General features: G+C 47.7%; 1 protein-coding gene across 3 annotated transcripts in view; it reads left to right on the forward strand.

Annotated features, from left to right (window-relative positions):
- Nucleotides 1–5,672: 5,672 nt before the first annotated feature.
- MYO1G (myosin IG) overlaps nucleotides 5,673–21,801 on the forward strand; it is an 87,181-nt gene continuing 71,052 nt past the window's right edge. Inside the window, exons 1-4 of one of the 3 annotated variants that reach the window (XR_014540458.1) lie at nucleotides 5,673–5,847; nucleotides 12,890–13,098; nucleotides 15,553–15,646; nucleotides 20,762–20,927. Coding sequence is in view for 2 of the 3 variants with exons in the window: in XM_083579354.1 (XP_083435480.1) it covers nucleotides 5,753–5,847; nucleotides 12,890–13,098; nucleotides 15,553–15,646; nucleotides 20,762–20,927 (564 nt within the window). In the remaining variant the exon portion in view is untranslated. Of the gene's footprint in view, nucleotides 5,848–11,630; nucleotides 11,848–12,889; nucleotides 13,099–15,552; nucleotides 15,647–20,761; nucleotides 20,928–21,801 lie in introns of those variants that run through there. The other 2 variants (XM_083579354.1, XM_083579355.1) reach the window with 2 other exon arrangements.

Genomic DNA, 21,801 nt, shown 5'->3' on the forward strand with positions numbered 1-21,801 from the left:
TCCCTCCTTTCCTGCGTGTGAGGGGAGCACCTGTTGCAATAGATCAAGAAAGATCAGGCTTACTAGCTGCTTTGCTTCTCAATATTCTCTGGTTGGCCTCTGTTATTTTCTTCTACCAATAGGGAACCTATGTAAGGACTCTATATGGGCTCTTGGATACCCCATAAGGGAAAAGGGCATATTTTTATTTACAACACCAGCATTCCTGAGCAGTGGCCATGTTGTCTGGGGGCTGATGGGAGTTTGACAGCAGCTGGAGGACCTTTGCTTCCTCACCCCTAGCCCAAGGCAGATGGGGATTCTTCATGTCGAAGAATACTGACCTAACAGCAGCTCTTGGGACAGAGGTTGTGTGCCTATCTTTGCCTTCTCATTCTTCTCCTCCCGCAAGCCTTCCAGCGTGGCTCGGTCATACCCGTGACCCTGATCATTCCTGTAGCGCTTGCAAAAGCAAATCTGTGACGTTTGAGGCCTCCCTCTGCTCCGTCTTCGGGGTGAGGTTATAGAAATCTCAGACAAGCGTTTCCCAGGAGAATCGGATGCGAAGAAGGCGCATCTGCTGCAGTTAGAACAGGGCAAGCTGAGGGCACTGAGGCTTTTAAAACCACCTTGCAGTCTTAAGGGGTCTCGTCAGCCGCAGGGCTGTCTGATCTGGAAATCTGTTGCCAGTGGAAATGAAAACGAGTTTATGCATCTCTTTCAAAAAGCAAACTAGCAAAACCCTTTTTGTTTTGAACGGGTGCTTTTGTCGGACGAGAGAATCTCTCTTTAGTTGCTGTCCTGGGTGCATTCATTTGAACCGAGTGGAATTTGCTTCTGAGTAGGGAGTGCATCTGCTCAGACTTTGCATTTGGATTTGGAGAGGCTTGGGTTGACAGTTGTTTCAGAGGGGTGGCAAAAGCGAGGACTCCTGAGATCCTGAATGGGGTAACTGTGCCCCTGAAGGACCAGGTGCACAGCCTGGGAGTTATTCTGGACTCATAGCTGTCCATGGAGGCACAGGTCAGGTCTGTGTCCAGGGCAGCTGTTTACCAGCTCCATCTGGTATGCAGGATGAGACCCTCCCTGCCCTTAGAGTGTCTCAACAGAGTGCTGCATGCTCTAGTTATCTCCCGCTTGGACTCCTGCAATGCACTCTACGTGGGGCTCCCTTTGAAGGTGACCCGGAAACTACAACTAATCCAGAACGCGGCAGCTAGACTGGTGACTGGGAGCGGCAGCCGAGACCACATAACACCGGTCTTGAAAGACCTACATTGGCTCCCAGTACGTTTCCGAGCACAATTCAAAGTGTTGGTGCTGACCTTGAAAGCCCTAAATGGCCTCAGTCCTGTATACCTGAAGGAGCATCTCCACCCCCATCGTTCTGCCCGGACACTGAGGTCCAGCTCTGCAGGCCTTCTGGCGGTTCCCTCCCTGCGAGAAGCCAGGTTACAGGGAACCAGGCAGAGGGCCTTCTCGGTGGTGGCACCCGCCCTGTGGAACGCCCTCCCACCAGATGTCAAAGAGAAAAACAACTACCAGACTTTTAGAAGACATTTGAATGCAGCCCTGTTTAGGGAAGCTTTAAATGTTTAATAGATTATTGTATTTTAATATTCTGTTGGAAGCCGCCCAGAGTGGCTGGGGAAACCCAGCCAGATGGACGGAGTATAGAGTGACCTTTCTCAACTAGATCTTTCAGCGTTGCTGTGCAGATTTTAAAGCTCCTGCCTGTTTTGTCTTCCAGATCCCTGAAGAAAGAGGAGCAGAGCAGTGCAGCTGCTAGGATATGTGACCCATCCCTGCTGGACAACTGCTGTTGCCTTAATACCTGAGCCCGGCCGGCCGGCTGTTGCGTTTAACCCGTGGGTGTGGCGTTGTGCTTTCCCCCGGCTCACTCATCCCGTTCTGAGTCATTTCACTGGGTGACAAAATCTGGGCAGGATGTCAAACCTGAAAGAGGAAGTCTCTGGTCATAGCGCAAGATTCTTTTAATAAATAAGCAAATACAGTAAATCGTGCAGCGTTTTGTCTCTTGTGGGGGGGGGGCAGGGTTTGGCTTTTTTCCTCTACTCTGAAAAGGAAGTGCTTTTACAAAGGGCTTCTGGGCTGAGCTCTGGGCAACGGGGTGCGGGCAGGTAATCGGGCATCTTATTAAGCTGTTTCCTGAGTGTGTGTTTGCTTGCCTCCCCACTTCCTCTATTCCAAGGAAGAAGGAAGTTCGCTCACCCTGAAAAACATTTGCCATTTTTTTCCCACCTCCTTTATCTACTGGACTAGTTAGCTGCAAAGTGGGAAGCTGCAGTTGTTTAGAAGCTGGAGGGCTAAGGCTGATATACGACATCTTTATTGTCATTGTCCCATGCAGAACAATGAAATTGAAAAACTACATAAAACATTCAAAAACCTCTAAAAACTCTGAAACCCCATTTTAAAACACACTATACTATAGAGACCCCTTATGCTGCGTTTAGAACCAGAATTGCATTTGTTTCTCAGGCGGCTAGTCCTGGTCTTTATAACCCTGTACCTTTTCCCAGAAGGCAGAAGCTGAAAGAGATCATTTCCGGGGTGCGCACTGTCCTGCGCTATCTCTGCCGCTTTCTTATGGCACCTGGAAGCGTAGATTTGATCCAAGGTGGGAAGAGTGCACCCAATTATTCTCTCTGCAGTCTTTACAACCCTGGACAGCATTGTTTTTCCCCTGACTGTGCAGCTCCCAAACCACACACAGAGACCATAAGTTAATACGCTCTCCACAGTGCAATGGTAAAATGCCATCAGCAGGTCCTTTGAGAGATTGTTTTTCCGGAGGATTCTCAGAAAATATAACCTCTGCTGTGCTCTCTTCACCAGGTCTTTGCTGTTCTCTCCCCAGGTTAGGTCGTCTCTCAACTCCATTCCCAGAAATCGAAACACCAAGACCTGTTCCACGCACTTCCCCTAAATAATAAGTGGATGAATATGGACCGGGGAAAGTGGCAGGAATAAATTCAGGACACATAAAACAGTTGTTTTTTTATGCAGCCCATAGTTAAACTGTGGAACTCACTTCCGCAGTGATTTTGGGGCTCACGGGCTGGGGAATTTTAGGATCATGGGCACATTTTGCCTGGTTGTGGGTTCTCCATCACCCTCTCGTTAGTTGGGGCTCCCTTTCCAGGCTGTTCAGACGTTCAAAATTTGATCACAACGTTATCGCACCGCTTCTGCAAAATTCACTTGTAGCAAAGGAGTATATTCTTATAGCTGCATATTTACTTATATCCCACGTTTCTCCCAGACTAAAGGCGGCTTAAACAAACTCAAAACGACACAGGGAAAAAATGCACAAAGCGAAAAACATAAAAGTGCAATAGTTAATGAGTAATTAAATCTAATAGAATTGAAACAGTATGGGAACAAATTATGAAAATGCAAATAATAGGAGCAACGCAGCACTATTAAAGCCCTTTCCTTCGCGTAGGCTTGTTGGAATAAAACAGTCTTCATCTGCTGGTGGAAGGAAAATGAGGAGGGAGCCATTCTGGCATGTATAGGGTGGCATTTGCAGAATTTGGGAGTAGCCTAGCAGGGAAGTCTCTGCTGCCTACAACTACCCTTGCTCAATAATTGGCTGCAGTTCTTTTGAGGCAGCCCAAACTGGATGCAACTTAAGTCATATAGGTAAAGGGACCCCTGACCATTAGGTCCAGTCGTGGCCGACTCTGGGGTTGTGGCGCTCATCTCGCTTTATTGGCTGAGGGAGCCGGCGTTTGTCCGCAGACAGCTTCCAGGTCATGCGGCCAGCATGACTAAGCCTCTTCTGGCAAACCAGAGCAGCGCACGGAAACGCCGTTTACCCACCAGAGCGGTCCCTATTTATCTACTTGCACTTTGATGTCCTTTCAAACTGCTTGGTTGGCAGGAGCAGGGACCGAGCAACGGGAGCTCATCCCGTCGCGGGGATTCGAACTGCCGACCTTCTGGTTGGCAAGTCCTAGGCTCTGTGGTTTAGACCACAGCACCACCCGCGTCCCTTAACTTATAACTTAAGTCATATAGTAACTGTGTAATAAAGCTCAGCCCCAGAGGGCGGCTGCTTCTGCCAGCTGATTCAGCAAGGATGGTTTAGGGCTCTCTGATCCAAGCTAGAAGCACTTTCTGGTGCAAAGGCCTCTCGCAGAAGGGAGGAAATTACATCACTAGCCACAGGCCAGCACCGAATGTCGGGGTGGCTGAGCAAGTGCTGCAAAATCGAACTGCGGAGGGTGCAAGCATCTCTTGCAAAATGGGCAAAGCAAGGGAGAGGTGGTCTCGTCTCATCGGTCGTCCTGCTAGGACACTGTCCCTAAAAGTCTTTTAATTGCTCCATCACCTGCCTGGTTCAAAATGGAGAAGAGACAAAAATGGCACCAGGGATTGGAGGAAATGCTCTTGGGGAGATGGGGACGAAAATGGGGTTTTAAGAGTCAGCTGGGGTGGGAATAAGAAACGTCCCTATTTTCAACGGAGGAAACTTTGAGGACATGTACGTAAATGTGTGACTCAGTTCTGTTTCAGAACTTGCTGGGCAGTTTTGTCCGCCATATTGCAAGAACGGGGTGGAATAACTTGCGCCTCTTTCCCCACAGAAAGTCCCTGTGTTATAAACCATATGTGGTGGGAATACAGAGAAATTAAAAAAATCTGGGAAATGATATATAATGAGTTGAAGAAAATGTTTAAATTAACATATGTAAAAAAAAACCAGAAGCATGTTAGGGATTGTAGGGAAAGACTTGCCAAGGAAAATAATGAACTTACTCATGCATGCGACAACGGCGGCGAGAGTCTTAATAGCACAAGGATGGAAGAATGAAGAAATCCCGACAAAATAACAGCGGCAAGAGAAATTGATGGGTTATGCAGAATTGGCGAAATTGACATGATATAAACTGCGAGATAAGGACAACTGACTTTAAAGAAGAATGGGAATATTTTACAAATTACAGTGGACGCTCGGGTTGCGAACGTGATCCGTGCGGGAGGCATGTTCGCAATCTGCAGCGTCCGCAACCTGCAGCGCTGCGATTCGGTGCTTCTGCGCATGCGCAAAGTGCGATTTGGCGCTTCGGCGCATGCGCAAGCACCAAAACCCAGAAGTAACCCATTCCGGTACTTCCAGGTTTCAGCGCATCTGTAACCCGAAAACGTGCAACCTGAAGTGTCTGTAACCCGAGGTATGACTGTACTTAAAAAAACGAACAAAATCAATTGGCAGGCTTTGAATAAACATACACAAATTTATTGACGGTTGACATAATAGATAGATAATTTACGGATCTTTACAATTTTACAATATGCAGAGAATGACACGTGTTGGAAAATCAGAGAGGAACTGAGGGAAGTTTCGTGGGGGTTCTGGGGGGGAACTGGGGGCAGGAAATGAAAATGATGTGATGTGATAATTTGTTATGTAAAATTCGTAATACAACTATTTAAAATAAAATTAAAAATCAACCTCTGGTGTCACCCCCTCTCCCTAGTCATCATTCATGTGAGTTTGGTCTATGGGTTTGCAAGGGCGCAATTTATTTTTTCATGCACGACGACACCCGAGCGAGCGGAAACGCAAGCATCTCAAAAGCCCCAGCTAACCACAGGTCTCCACCCTCGCCTCTTTGAAGGAAGCTCTCCCCGCCAGCTATCGGCGACTTGAGTCATTTGCTTTCGGTCTGCCAGTGGTGGGATCCAGCGGCCTTATTTCTTTCTCTCTCTCCCCATCTCTGCACCCGTCACACGGCGAATCATGGCCGAGCAAGAAAGCCTGGAGTTTGGGAAGGCCGATTTTGTCCTCCTAGACCAGGTCACCATGGAAGACTTCATGGAGAACCTGAAGCTGAGGTAACAACTTGGAAGTCCCGAGGGTTGCGAAAGATGGCGGGGCCAGGGGTCAGTTGTGTCTGGCTTATGGGACTCACTGCCTCAGGATATGGCTAGGGAGGGTTGCTGGCAAGAGACTGAAGAGGAGACGCAGGAAGAGAGCTGCTGGATCAGGTCCAAGGCTGGCTTCCCATTCCCCAGAGTGGCCAGCCACAAGCCACAGCCATTTAGCTGGGACTGCTGCACTGCAGGGGGGTCAGGCTAGATGACCACTGCTGTCCCCTCCAGCTCCACAGCTCTAGGATTGCCCACAACTGACGGGTAATCTACCTCTCCTTTAAATCAGAACCAGTGAAGGTGGTGAAGGTCCTGTGTGAGTGCCTGGAGGCGGTTGGAGGATGGATGGTGGCTAACAGATTAAGGTTGAATCCTGACAAGACAGAAGTACTGTTTTTGGGGGGACAGGGGGCAGGCGGGTGTGGGAGACTCCCTGGTCCTGAATGGGGCAACTGTGCCCCTGAAGGACCAGGTGCGCAGCCTGGGAGTCATTTTGGACTCACAGCTGTCCATGGAGGCGCAGGTCAATTCTGTGTCCAGGGCAGCCGTTTACCAGCTCCATCTGGTACGCAGGATGAGACCCTCCCTGCCGCAGACTGTCTGGTCAGAGTGGTGCATGCTCTAGTTATCTCCCGCTTGGACTACTGCCATGTACTTTACGTGGGGCTACCTTTGAAGGTGACCTGGAAACTGCAATTAATCCAGAATGAGGCAGCTAGACTGGTGACTGGGAGCGGCCGCCAGGACCACAAAACTCCGGTGCTGAGAGATCTGCATTGGCTCCCCGTACGTTTCCGAGCACAATTCAAAGCGTTGATGCTGACCTGGAAAGCCCTAAATGGCCTCAGTTCAGTATATCTGAAGGAGCGTCTCCACCCCCATCTTTCAGCCCAGACACTGAGGTCCAGCTTTGAGGGCCTTCTGGCGGTTCCCTCACTGTGAAGTGAGGTTACAGGAAACCAGACAGAGGGCCTTCTCGGTGGTGGCCCCTGCCCTGTGGAACGCCCTCCCTTCAGATGTGAAGGAAATAAGCAGCTATCCTATCTTTAAAAGACATCTGAAGGCAGCCCTATTCAGGGAAGTTTTTAATATTTAATGCTGTACTGTTTTTAACACTTGATTGGGAGCCGCCCAGAGTGGCTGGGGAGACTCAGCCAGATGGGCGGGGGTATAAATAAATTATTATTATTATTATTATTATTATTATTATTATTATTATTATTATTCGAATATTCCATATTTCCTGCAATGAGCTCAGTGCGTGCTATAAGGTTCTGCCAACCTTCCCCTGTTTTATCTTCACAACAACGTGGCGAGGTAGGCCTGGCAGAGATATGACGACTGGCCCAAGGCCGGCCGCTGAACTTCAAGCAGGGATTTGAACCCTGGTTCAGATTTAGTGCTGTCATCACCTCCGAATCTAAATATGATTTCCATATAGCTACCATCGTTGCTACCAATCACTGATAGGACAGCCCACACTTTAGTGGCTTAGGGCCCTCGTATTTACGGGACCACCTCTCCTGGTCTGCCCCACAGAGGATCTTAAGGTCCATGAATAATCATAGTTTAGAGGTCCCGGGCCCTAAGGAAGTCAGACTATCCTCCACCAGGGCCAGGGCCTTCTCAGTGGTGGCTCTGACCTGGTGGAATTCTCTGTCCCATGAGACCAGGGCCCTGCAGGATTTAACTTCCTTCTGCAGGGCCTGTAAGACAGAGCTATTCCACCTGGCCTTTAATTTGAATTCAGCCTGATCTCTTATTCCCCTTCCTTCCCTCCCCTTTTATGAAGATCACCCGCTCTGAGATCCCACAGCTAATTTTCCCCTGGTCTCCTCGCTGGCCCAAATAGGACTAATTTAGCCAGCTAGCCCTGATGATCATCTAATGTTTATTGGATGGATTTCCCCCCTAAACTGAATTTTGAATTCTGAATTTATTGTTATTCACGTTTTATACTGTATTTTATGCTGTTTTTTGTTGCATCAATTGTTTTAAATTTGTTGTTAGCCGCACTGAGCCTGGTTTTCTGAACCGGGAAGGGCAGGGTATAAATAACAATTTATTATTATTATTATTATTATTATTATTATTATTATTATTATTATTATTATCATCATTATTTGTCTCATGTTCTTTTCAAGTCACCTGAGCCGGTGGCTGTTGCCACATCTTGTGACATTGAGTTCCAAAGGTTAAGGGTGCATTTTGGGAGCCAAAGAAGGAATGCCCACTACACATACACAGGTGACTTCAGGGTCCCAAACGAAACTGGCGACAAAAAGCGAGGCAGAAATACAAAGAAACTGGGTAGGAACCGAAGAGGTTTGGACACAGAGCAGACCCTCCCTGTCACACGTGATATTGCTGAGCAGCTTGTGGAAATGAGAAACTCAAAGCAGTTTGCTGCTTCTCTCCCTCCCTGGCCAGGAGACAGAAGGAGCGATGGATGAAAAGGCAGAGGAAGATTGGAGGGTTGTTGGGTTTTTTGAGCGGGTGGAAGCAAAGGCTTGCGATTGGGAATTCAGGACTCTGCGTGACAAAGTGAGAAGCCGGGATGGCTTAAGGGTTTGTGTGAAGGTTCCGGCGTTTTTGTGGCAATTGGAGACTATGCTGTCAGCATTCTTAGTCATTTAGTCGTGTCCGACTCTTTGTGACCCCCTGGACCAGAGCACACCAGGCACTTCTGTCTTCCACTGCCTCCCGCAGTTTAGTCAAACTCATTTTCGTAGCTTCGAGAACAGTGTCCCACCATCTCGTCCTCTGTCGTCCCCTTCTCCTTGTGCCCTCCATCTTTCCCAACATCAGGGTCTTTTCCAGGGAGTTTTCTCTTCTCATGAGGTGGCCAAAGTCTTGGAGCCTCAGCTTCAGAATCTGTCCTTCCAGTGAGCACTCAGGGCTGATTTCCTTCAGAATGGAGAGGTTTGATCTTCTTGCAGTCCATGAGACTCTCAAGAGTCTCCTCCAGCACCAGAATTCAAAAGCATCCATTCTTCGGTGATCAGCCTTCTTGATGGTCCAGCTCTCATTTCCATACGTCACTACTGGGAAAACCATAGCTTGAACTAGCAAACTGCAACTCTCAGACTTCTTTAGGGGAAGCTATGGCGATTTAAAGTGGCCCTAGCCACTCTGGGCGGCTTCCAATAGATATAAAAACGTAACGAAACATTTAAAAACATCCCTATACAGGGCTGCCTTCAGATGTTTTCTAAAGGTCATATGCTTCCTCAGCTCCTTGGCTCGGGGGTCACATAACCGCCTAACATTTCTCCAATGAAAATGGGGACATCAGATAAAATCAGAATCCGGGACAGCATCTGTAAATCCGGGACTGTCCCTGGAAAATAGGGACGCTTGGAGGGTCTTGCAGTTGGAGGCAACAAAGCTTCTGAATATGAGTTTCTGGAAATCGCGCGACGGGCGAGTTCTCTTGCATTCAAATGCTGCTTCCGGGTTTCCCATGATATCTGGTTGGCCACTGTGAGAATGGGACTAGATGGGGCACTGGCCTGTTACCGCTGATTCTTCTTATGTTCTTAAAAAAAAAACACATTAGGAGTTTCAAAATAACAATTTATCCTCATTCCCCCCATTTTCCCCTCTCCCACCCCAGACTTCCCTCAGCTCCTCTGTCTGATTTCTCAGCACATGTTATTCTCTGCATGTTATAAAATTAAAAAAAATTTTTTCCTTCCAGTAGCACCTTAAAGACCAACTAAGTTAGTTCTTGGTATGAGCTTTCGTGTGCATGCACACTTCTTCAGATACACTGAAAACAGAAGTTGCCAGATCCTTCTATATAGTGAGAAGGTGGGGAGGGGTATTACTCAGAAGGGTGGTGGGAATGGGTGGTGGGCAGATAGCTGTGATAAGCCACACGAAAGCTCATACCAAGAACTAACTTAGTTGGTCTTTAAGGTGCTACTGGAAGGAAAAAAATTTTTTTGTTTTGACTATGGCAGACCAACACGGCTACCTATCTGTAACTATGTTATAAAATTGTAAAGATCCTTAATTTATCTATCATCTATCTATCTATCTATCTATCTATCTATCTATCTATCTATCTATATCTTACCAATAAAAAGTTTGTGAGTGTTTATTCCAAACCTGCCAAGGAGTCCAGTTCATTTTGTTGTTTCTATAAGTACTTTGTGAAAGGTTCCCATTCTTCTTTAAAGTCACAGTTGTCCTTATCACATGGTTTATGTGTCAACTTCGCCAATTCCACATAGCTCATCAGTTTCCCTTGCCACAGTTCTTTGGTCGGGATTTCCTCGTTCTTCCACCCTTGTGCTCTCAAGACTCTTGCCGCCGTTGTCGCGTACATAAGAATGTTTTCCAGTTTCCTTGGGAGGTCTTTTCCTACAATCCCTCACGAAAATGCTCAGGCTTTTTTTACAAATGTCAATTGGAACATTTTCTTCAACTCATTGTATATCGTTTCCCAAATTTTTTTAATCTTACTACAGTCCCACCACATAGGGTAAAAAGTGCCTTCTTTTTCCTTACATTTCCAGCATATATTTGAAGCAGTTTTATACATTCTTCCTATCTGCACTGGTGTTATTCTCCTTATGTTCTTATGTCCTTATTTTCTTGCTGCCTGGCTCACACAGCTGTGGGACACACATGTTGGCCACATTAGTAATAATAATAATAATAATAATTTATTATTTATACCCCGCCCATCTGGCTGAGTTTCCCCAGCCACTCTGGGCGGCTCCCAATCAAGTGTTAAAAACAATACGTTACATTTTTAAAACTTCCCTGAACAGGGCTGCCTTAAGATGTCTTCTGAAGGTCATGTAGTTGTTCATCTCTTTGACATCTGATGGGAGGGCGTTCCACAGGGCGGGCACCACCACCGAGAAGGCCCTCTGCCTGGTTCCCTCTAGCCTCACTTCTCGCAATGAGGGAACCGCCAGAAGGCCCTCGGCACTGGATCTCAGCGTCCGGGCTGAATGATGGGGGTGGAGACGCTCCTTCAGGTCTAGTGGGCCAAGGCTGTTTAGGGCTTTCAAGGTCAGCACCAACACTTTGAATTGTGCTTGGAAATGTACTGGGAGCCAGTATAGGTCTTTCAAGACCAGTGTTATGTGGTCCCGGCGGCCACTCCCAGTCACCAGTCTAGCTGCCGCATTCTGGATTAATTGCAGTTTCCAGGTCACCTTCAAAGGTAGCCCCACGTAGAGCGTATTGCAGTTGTCCAAGCAGGAGACAACCTGAGCATGCACCACTCTGGCGAGACAGTCTGTGGGCAAGTAGGGTCTCATCCTGCGTACCAGATGGACCTGGTAGGCAGCTGCCTTAGACACAGAATTAACCTGCGCCTCCATGGGCAGCTGTGAGTCCAAAATAACTCCCAGGCTGCGCACCTGGTCCTTCAGGGGCACGGTTACCCCATTCAGGACCAGGGAGTCCTCCACACCCACCCACTCCCTGTCCCCCCAAAACAGTACTTCTGTCTTGTCAGGATTCAACCTCAATCTCAATTAGCACATCTGAGCCTGGCTGCCGCAGCTTGCGTCCTTGTTTTTATTGCACAACGGTTGTGTACGCTGGAGGAGGGCCATCGCTCTAAGGCAGGGTATCAGTGCCTTGCATTGTAGGAGGCGGCTGAGGCGAATAGGGCTCTGCCCATCTTCCGTCCTCCAACCTGGCCTCTGTGGTAAGTCCCCCTTCCTCTTCTCGGTTTGACGCACCCTGGGAGTTTCCTGCAAGCCGCCCTTCTTCCTCTGTTTACAGGAAGGCGTTGGTTTCTCAACTTCAGAGCAGACTCTCGCCCTTGACAGACAGGGGAGCAGACTTTTGTTTCTGTAGCCCCTTCAGGTAGCTAGTGCCCAGGGGTGCCCAGCGGGCAGAGACAGGGCAAAGGGACCTGTTGTAGGTGGCGCCGTGTTGGGGGCGGACAGAGGAAAGGCAAAGAGTGGCCACTTCTGGACTGTCACTCTTTGGCAGGCGGGACTCAGTCGCATTCTTGCAAATTCAGCTTGCAGAATTATAGCGGGTTTGGCACTCTGTGGGGGCACGGCATATAAGCTAAACAAGCTTATAACATATTATAACATATAAGCTAAACAAGCTATAGCTTAGGGCTCTACTGTCTCGGGGCCCCCCAAAAAATTTAAAGGGGAAAAAACTGGATGTACATTTCCCAAATATAAGATAAAAGAGAAATACAGTGGTACCTCGGGTTACATACGCTTCAGGTTACAGACTCTGCTAACCCAGAAATATTGCTTCAGGTTAAGAACTTTGCTTCAGGATGAGAACAGAAATTGTGCTCCGGCGGCACAACAGCAGCGGGAGGCCCCGTTAGCTAAAGTGGTGCTTCAGGTTAAGAACAGTTTCAGGTTAAGAACAGACCTCCGGAACGAATTAAGTATTTAACCCGAAGTACCACTATACTGTATTTTTCTGTGTATAAGACTATATTTCCCCCCCAAAAAATTTTTAAAGTTTAAAATTGGGGGTCGTCTTATACACAGAATGTTGCAATTAATTATTTCTTAATTTTGGGCTCAAAAAATAGGGGTCGTCTTATACATGGGGGCGTCTTATGCAGGGGAAAATATGGGAGACATCGGCGGGTTACTAGACCCAGAGGCTGTCTCAGCCTCTCCTGACCCAACCGGCAGTGGAGCAGCTGTAAGTGATGGCCCAGCTGAAGGCAATGACGTCATCCCCGCATCTGGAGCCAGGGCAGGATCAGGCCCCTGACTCGGCCCAGCTGGTGCTTGTTGCAGGGGAACCTGCGCAGATTGGGGCTCTTCAGGATCAGGCCCCAGACTTGGTTCAGATGATGCCCGAGGCAAAGGATCCGGTGCAGACTGGGACTCCTCTGGTTCCGAGTCCGAGCCCCAGTCCCAGGCCATCACAAAACCTCTTATGTTGACCACCAGCGTTACGCTTTCCATTTTTAAGTTGGGAAGAGAGTAGTTGCTCTGGAAGATGATAATCAGGCATGCCCTCCTAACTCTGCTCCTCTGGCCTCTCCAAGGTTCGAGAAAGGGAGGATCTACACGTACATCGGCGAGGTGGTGGTCTCTGTGAACCCCTACAAGCAAACGGCACTTTACGGGAAAGATGTGATTGAGCAGTATCGTGGCCGCGAACTCTACGAGAGACCACCACACCTCTTCGCGGTGGCCGACGCGGCTTACAAGGCCATGAAGCGCCGGGCAAAGGACACTTGCATTGTCATCTCAGGTATGGCACGGGAGAGGGCTCTTGTTGCTCAAATCCTGTTTGTGGGTTCCCCCGTATAAACTGTTATAAGAAAAAACTGCTCCTCTTCCCTTATGGGGTACCCAAGAGCCATAGCTGTCAAGTGTCCCTTATTTGAAGGGACAGTCCCTTATTCCAGTGCCATGTCCCGCTACTGTCCCTTATTGATGGATGTCCCTTAAATGTCCCTTAAATGATGTCCCTTAAATTTCAAAGGAAGCAGCTCCTCTCCCTCCCTCCCTCCCGGTCAGGGAGGAGGGAGGCTCCAACTGTGTTGCTTGGCTGTGTTGCTCACCCAATAAGAAGTCTAAGAACGACTGCGGGGTGGAGTTTGCATGCCTTGTGTGTGGCTAGTTAATGCAAGCTGAGGAGGTTTTTGAATGCTGGACGCCATTTTGTTGCACGTGCTGCTGCAAACTTTGCAGTGCAAAGCCAGGCCGGGGAGCCATCTTAAGTTTGAGGCTTCATAGGCCTTGTGGTGCATGTGATTCAGATTCTATTCAGTTGAACCTCTGGTTACAAAGTTGGACAGTATTCTCGAAGCTACCCAGCATGAGTTTGACCAGACTGCAGGAGGACAGGAAGACTGGAGTGCCTGGAACAGGTGAGGCTGCAGGTCCCTTATTTTGGCTGCTGGTCCCTTATTTTCAAGGCTGCTGGTCCCTTATTTTCAAATCTGTAAGTTGACAGCTATGCCAAGAGCCCGTATAGAGTCCTTATGTAGGTTCTCTATTGGTAGGAGAAAATAACAGAGGCCAACCAGAGAATATTGAGAAGCAAAGCAGCTTGTAAGCCTAATCTTTATTAAACTGTTGCAACAGGGTGTTCACACACACACACATCCCACACAGAAGGGAGGAGGAACCCAGAACAAAGGTGTGCAAGCCCTTATATAGATTTTTGAAATTGCCACCCTGTAGCTCAAGCCCACTGAGCCTAGGACTTGCTGATCGGAAGGTCGGCAGTTCGAATCCCCATGACAGGGTGAGCTCCTGTTGCTCGGTCCCTGCTCCTGCCAACCTAGCAGTTCGAAAGCACGTCAAAGGTGCAAGTAGATAAATAGGTACGGCTCTGGTGGGAAGGTAAACGGTGTTTCCGTGCACTGCTCTGGTTCGCCAGAAGCGGCTTAGTCATGCTGGCCACATGACCCGGAAGCTGTACTCGGCCAATAAAGCGAGATGAGCGCCGCAACCCCAGAGTCGTCTGCAACTGGACTTAGCGGTCAGGGGTCCCTTTACCTTTACCTAGCTCAAGACCACCCCCAAATGCATCATACATACAGCACAGAAGGGGTGGTCTACAGCAGAATCCTGGGCAGGAAACCTGTTAATGGGTTTACCTAGACAGCCTGGCCATTCTTTTGTAATGATAAATACTTAGTTCCTGAGCCAGGTCACAGGCTCACCCTATTCATACCCAAATGTGCCCTTAAGGCAGGATTTGTGAGCACAGAGACAATGGAGAGGCTTTTCCCATTTCCATCGAAACCGCAGAGGAATATTTGAGGTCACTGAAAGAGTCAAAATGACTTTAGGACTGTTTTCCTGTACTGTTTTCCGACGTGTGGTTTAAATATCCATATATGTGTTTGCCTGGTACATTTATGAACAATTATTTTATATCTTAGGGCGATCTTACAGTTCTCGTAACAATAACAAAACCATCACATCGCCACCCGCAGTCTGAAGGGGGACCTGTCCTTCTCCCTATTGATGGAGGAAGCATCTCCCAGTTCCACTCTTCTATATTTTGAAAGTTGTTTGTCTCTCTGTCTGTTCTCTATGCTTTTTAAAAATATATATATATTAACAATTTCAACATAACAAATTATCAAAACAAATCATCTTCATTATTCCCCCCTTTCCCCCCTCCCCCCTCCCCAACAAACCCTCCCTCCTCCCAAAAACTTCCCTCAGCTCCTCTCTCTGATTTCTCAACTCATGTTATTCTCTGCATATTGTAAAATTGCATACACCCTTGTATTATCTATCTACTATATTAACCCTCAATAAATTTGTGTATATTTATTCAAAACCTGCCAAGGAGTCCAATTCATTTTGTTACCTTTTTAGATAATTTGTAAAAAGTTCCCATTCTTCTTTGAAGTCACAGTTGTCCTTATCTCGCAATTTGTATGTCAGTTTTGCCAGTTCCGCATAGTTCATCAGTTTTTCTTGCCACTGTTCTTTTGTCAGGGTTTTCTCATTCTTCCATCCTTCCATTCTTCCATCAAGACTCTTGCCGCTGCTGTAGCATACATAAATAAGTTATTTATTTTCCTTGGCAGGTCTTGTCCAACAATCCCTAACAAAAATGCTTCTAGTTGTTGTTGTTTTTACAAATGTCATTTTAAACATTTTCTTCAACTCATTGTATATCATTTCCAAATTTTTTAAAATTTCTCTACATTCCCAAATGTCTTGTTCTTCTTTATAGGGGAAAGCGGTGCTGGAAAGACAGAGGCGAGCAAGTATATTATGCAGTATATTGCGGCTATCACAAACCCCACCCAGAGGGCAGAGGTGGAAAGGTAAGCAACTTTGTAGGTGCTCTTCTTGAAATTGTAGTCGAGGGTGTGTGGTTGTTTTTGGTTACTAGCCAGAGCAACAACTCGTAACGAAAGTGTGGAGGTTCCACACCCGGAAGCAGTCTGTCCCCAAGTACCTGTGTTAATGGAGAAATCTGAGGGCTCCCTTTGACAAAAAAACAAGGACACCAGCCAGGAATACCAGAGCAGCCAGTCAGCTTGGTTTTTATTGAAGACTGTCGCGACAGGACTCCCACCTGCCACAAGGTGGAACAAGATGGAAGCCCCGAACAAAAGAGCCCCCAAACTTTTATTAGCTGCTAATCCCCATGTTTAGTGATGTATGGAAGTGAGAGCTGGACCATAAAGAAGGCTGATCGCCGAAGAATGGATGCTTTTGAATTCTGGTGCTGGAGGAGACTCTCGAGAGTCCCATGGACTGCAAGAAGATCAAACCTATCCATTTTGAAGGAAATCAGCCCTGAGTGCTCACTGGAAGGACAGATCCTGAAGCTGAGGCTCTAAGACTTTGGCCACCTCATGAGAAGAGAATACTCCCTGGAAAAGACCCTGATGTTGGGAAAGATGGAGGGCACAAGGAGAAGAGGACGGCAGAGGACGAGATGGTGGGACAGTGTTCTTGAAGCTACCAGCATGAGTTTGACTAAACTGCGGGAGGCAGTGGAAGACAGGAGTGCCTGGCGTGCTCTGATCCAGGGGGTCACGAAGAGTCAGACACGACTAAACGACTAAACAACAACAACAACCCCCATGTTACAACCCCCCAAACTACATCACTCATACATCACGGTTACATCATGAAAGGGGAGGTCTAGTGGAAGTAATCTGAGCATCCTGGACCCTGCCCCTGTTACGAAAAAGGAGCAATGCTGCTGAGTGCTCCAGATGGCTGGAAAGCCAAACAGGATGTTGATGTTATGGGACTGTACCGTGGGAACCAGGGACAGTCTATTATGTGCTCTGAGCACCGGATGTTAGCTCAGAGTGTCACATGACCCTGTACTGGAAGTACATGGGTGGAGTTATTCTCTCTCTGCTGTGGCTGCTGATGTGAGAGGGTGCAGACATGTTTCCTCTGCACTGCTGGAGAGACAGAAATAAAGGCATGTAAATACATTTCTGTCTGTCTCTCTCCCCTCCCTGGGGATGGCAGGGAGTGAGGGAGGAGGGATGGTTGTGTTCTTCTCACGTTCGTGAGGAGGATCGGCCGATAGAGACCTCGCCTTGTCTTGCCGGGAGTCGCTGACGGGGAGGTCAAGGAATCAAAGCCGGGCACCTGGAGAGTGCCAAATTCCTCTGACTGATATGGCTTTGAAGATCTCAACATATGGTAGCATACGCTGCTGGTTATCTGATCCATGGGAATCAGCATGAGAGGTGAGAGGTTGATGGATCGTGTGCCATCCTCTGCACCAAGGAAAGAAGATAACGTCTGCATTGCAGCCAGAAGCTGAACAGACGGCTGGACACCAATAGGGGGTGTTTTCCAAGCATTGGAGCCCCAAAAAGGTATGCTGAATATCGGGCTAAAAGTGTGAAAGCAGATTGATTTATTCTCTGGTTCACGAGAGCTGCGTTTGGAAAAACAGCTCTGAGAGCCTAGGCTTGCATACCAGACATATTTGTGGTTAGATAACGAAAGAGAAGTATGCACAGTTGCTAAGCAACGACGGTCAGTCGGCTTGGAAAGTTACTGACACCTGGGGCTGGCTCAGTCAGAGCCGGGAAAGCGAAAGTTGTTTTGACTTTGAGACAGCTTGGAGATTGCCTGCCTGAGAGAGGCAGAAAAACAGCTCAAAAGAGCTTTTGGGTTTTACTAGCTCGAGAGTGGAGAGCTGAGGCTTGGATTCAAAATGGATGCCAAGGACAGGGGGAGGGAAGAACGGAGTTCTAATTCCCCCACTGATGTTGCTACTGGAGAGAATGCTGTAGCTTTGAACGTTGTCCGATGCTACAATTGCGGACAGGCTGGGCATCTTCAGCGGAGCTGCAAGAAGCCACGCCAGCCAAAAGGAGCGAAGGGCCGCTCAGCAAAGCCTGAGGCAGCAGGCAAAGGTCATACCAAGTCTTCGGTGAAACCTGCAAAGGCCCTGATGGCGAAAGGAACCACGCCAGATATTGGACACTCTTTTATAATAGATACGGGCTGTACTGTGCATATGTCCCCACACATACAGCTCTTTTCGACGTTTAAGAAGCAAAGCTTCGCTGTGAAACAAGCCAACGGTCAAGAGCTGGAAGCGACCGGGAAAGGAACTGTGTATCTCAGGAGTCTGAACCTGACTATACACAATGTTTACTTGGTTCCTGAATTGAAGTTCAATCTGCTGAGTGTTTCGCAGATTGCAAAGAAAGGACTGAAACTGTCCTATGATGATAAGAGCTGCAAGATCTTCAAAGATGGAGAGTTATATCTTTCTGCCAGACAGAAAGATGGACTGTATTTGTTGACTTTTGACCAAAGTGATTACATGGAATGTAATTCTGAGTCTAACATGATTTCTCTTGCAGGTGTGACCAAAACAAGCGCCAAGAAGGTGGCCAGGGTCGACAGAGCGTTTCAGCGGGTGTATGCTGATGTGATTGGTCCTCTAGAACCATCTAGAGGCAATGCAAGATTTTATCTTGTGTGTGTGGATCATTTCTCTAACTTTGTCTGGGTTTATGTGTTAAAGAAGCCACAAGAAGCCTTGGAAAGGTTTCAGGAGTTTTGTGACAAGGTTAAAGATATGCATGATGCTAACATTGATTGTCTTTTGACAGATGAGAAGAAAATTTTTCTTTTACAGGATTTCCAGAGGTTCCTGCACAAGAAAGGGATAAGACACAAGGTTGCTGTTTCAGCGGAAGCGTGGAACAGGGGTGTCTGTGTACGGGTGAACAAAGAATTGCAAAAGGGGATGAATGCGCAATTGCTTAGTTCACATCTGCCACATGAGTTCTGGGCGGAGTCACTCATGTCGTTTAATTATGCGTGGGTGAGAAAGGTTTCAAAAGAGTTGGGAAGTTCTCCTTTTGAGAAACTGTTCCGGAGGAAACCTTCTGTTACCCATTTCAAGGTTTTTGGGTCTCATGTGAGGACAGAAGCTCCAGGTGGAGTAAAGAATGCCAGAGGCATTTTTGTGGGATATGAAAAGGGTCTCTACAGAGTAATTTTGTCTGAATCTGGTCAGGTGATTCTCACAAAATTTCTAGAGAGTTCTCCTGAACAGGAGAGAGTGATAGTTCACACATTTCCCACAGAGGACGAGTCAGATGATGATGATGATTTCACAGATTACAGTGGTACTGAGAGCGACAGTGATAGCTCAGAGAGCTCTGTTATCACAGTCATTGAGAGGAAATCTCACACAATGGATAGACCTTCACAGGTGAAGGATGAGCCACTGTTTACTGTTGGAACTGGTTCTCCTAAGAGTCCTGAGACTGAACCAGTGAGCAGAGAGGATCAGCACCTCTTGCGCAGGTCTGAGAGAGTTACAAAGGGTGAACCACCCAAAAGGTACTCAGAAGAGTTTGCTAACTTAGCTGTTGCATGTGTTGCTGTTGTAAACAACCGAGGACAGGTTGGAGCTGTGTCTAAGTCAGAGACAAAGACACAACAGAGAGTTGCTAGCCAAGGTAATGCAGATGCACTCATTCCTTGGAAGCCAGACAACCAGAGAGGTACACTGGGGAAACCAGTGGCGGGTAGTTCCAAGGGTGGAACTGAAACAACAGGGGAGTGTTATGTGTATAACAACTGTTTGTTTTCTTCTCTGGATCACGCTTTGCTTGCCGCAACACGCATTGATTCTTTTGGGGGAGGATGTTACGAAAAAGGAGCAATGCTGCTGAGTGCTCCAGATGGCTGGAAAGCCAAACAGGATGTTGATGTTATGGGACTGTACCGTGGGAACCAGGGACAGTCTATTATGTGCTCTGAGCACCGGATGTTAGCTCAGAGTGTCACATGACCCTGTACTGGAAGTACATGGGTGGAGTTATTCTCTCTCTGCTGTGGCTGCTGATGTGAGAGGGTGCAGACATGTTTCCTCTGCACTGCTGGAGAGACAGAAATAAAGGCATGTAAATACATTTCTGTCTGTCTCTCTCCCCTCCCTGGGGATGGCAGGGAGTGAGGGAGGAGGGATGGTTGTGTTCTTCTCACGTTCGTGAGGAGGATCGGCCGATAGAGACCTCGCCTTGTCTTGCCGGGAGTCGCTGACGGGGAGGTCAAGGAATCAAAGCCGGGCACCTGGAGAGTGCCAAATTCCTCTGACTGATATGGCTCAACAGCCCCATGGTTCTCCTTGCCCTCCACCAAACACCCATCAAGTGTAACAAAAGAGATATTTACATTTCCCTGTTTCCCAGCCAAGTTAATCACACCCTTTTGTCTTCATCCGGGTTTGTTATTTCTGGAATGGCTACCTGTCCGGCACTCGGGTATCAGGATGCCAGGGATTATTACTCAGGCAGAGGGGCTGCTGAGTAGCTGAGCTCACAGGTCTATATGAATTTCTGAAGTTTTCCCAGTGAGCCAGTACATAGATACATTGATCAGTGAATTCTTACATTTGGTATCGTGCAGCCGAGGCCCTTTGAATACATAGGAAGAAACTGTGATGAAGTGTTTTGTGGGGACAAGTCACATAAGCGATTGTGCTGGTTTTGGTAGTGGGCTGCATGTGCATGGTATCTGTTGGAGGGGCAAGCCCCCCAAAAACCTGTACATAAATTGCTGCAACAATACTGAATTTGATCTTGGATGTTATATATGAACTCAGATTAATGTCTTCATTTGTGCTGCAATAGCAGAGAAATGTAGCTGTAGCTTTAATTATCTGTGATGATTGATTTTATACACCTGTGATGTTGGTGTAGTTTAGTATCCTGAGAATTTCAGGATTTGGTGGGTGGGGCGAACCCAAAATAAGTCCCACAAGCCTGCAGTATGTTGCCCTGAAAAGTCGCTCCACATCCAGCAAGTTTTGCAGGGATGGGCATGGAATTTGAACCTGGGTCTCTCCACTCGGAGCCGAGCCCAGCAATCGCTACATCCCCCTGGCCCTGATCCTTCCCTCTCTGTCTTCCTTCCTCTCTGCTTTCCTTCAGGGTGAAGAACGTCCTGCTAAAGTCCAACTGCGTCCTGGAAGCTTTTGGCAACGCCAAAACCAACCGCAACGACAACTCCAGCCGGTTTGGCAAATACATGGACATCAATTTTGACTTCAAAGGGGACCCCACGGGTGGCCACATCAACAACTACCTCCTGGAGAAGGTACTGGGTGTGGGTGAAGGTGGGGTGGCCCAAATGAATCATTCTGTTGTAAGAAAAAAAAACTGCTCCTTTTCCCTTTTTACGGAGAAATCTGAGGGCTCCCTTGGACAAAAAAACAAGGACACCAGCCAGGAATACCAGAGCAAAACAGCAGACAGTAGGCTTGGTCTTTATTGAAGACTGTCGCGACAGGACTCCCACCTGCCACCAGGTGGAACAAGATGGAAGCCCCAGACAAAAGAGCCCCAAACATTTATTAGCTGCTAATCCCCATGTTACACCCCCCCAACTACATCACTAATACATCACGGTTACATCATGAAAGGGGAGGTCTGGTGGCAGGAATCTGAGCATCCTGGACTCTGCCCCATGGTTCTCCTTGCCCTCCACCAAACACCCATCAAGTGTAAAAAAGGAGATCTTTACATTTCCCTGTTTCCCAGCCAAGTTAATCACACCCTTTTGTCTTCATCTGGGTTTGTTATGACTACCTGTCTGGCACTCAGGTATCAGGATGCCAGGGATTATCCCTCAGGCAGAGGGGCTGCTGAGGAGCTGAGCTCACATGTCTATATGAATTTCTGAAGTTTTCCCAGTGAGCCAGTACTGAGATACATCCATCAGTGAATTGCGCAATTTGGTATCATGCAGCAAAGGCCCTTCGAACAGAAACTGCGATGAAGTGTATTGTGGGGACAAATCACAAAAGTCACAAAAGTGATTGTGCTGATTTTGGTAGTGGGCTGCATGTACATGATATCTGCTGGAGGGGCAAGCCCCCAACCTATACATAAATTCCTGCAACACCCTTATGGGGTATCCAAAAGCCCATACAGAGTCCATAAGGGAGTTCCCTATTGGGTCAATAACAGAG

This window comes from Podarcis filfolensis, assembly GCF_964270895.1.
Source record: "Podarcis filfolensis genome assembly, chromosome: 12".
NCBI classification, from domain to species: domain Eukaryota; kingdom Metazoa; phylum Chordata; class Lepidosauria; order Squamata; family Lacertidae; genus Podarcis; species Podarcis filfolensis.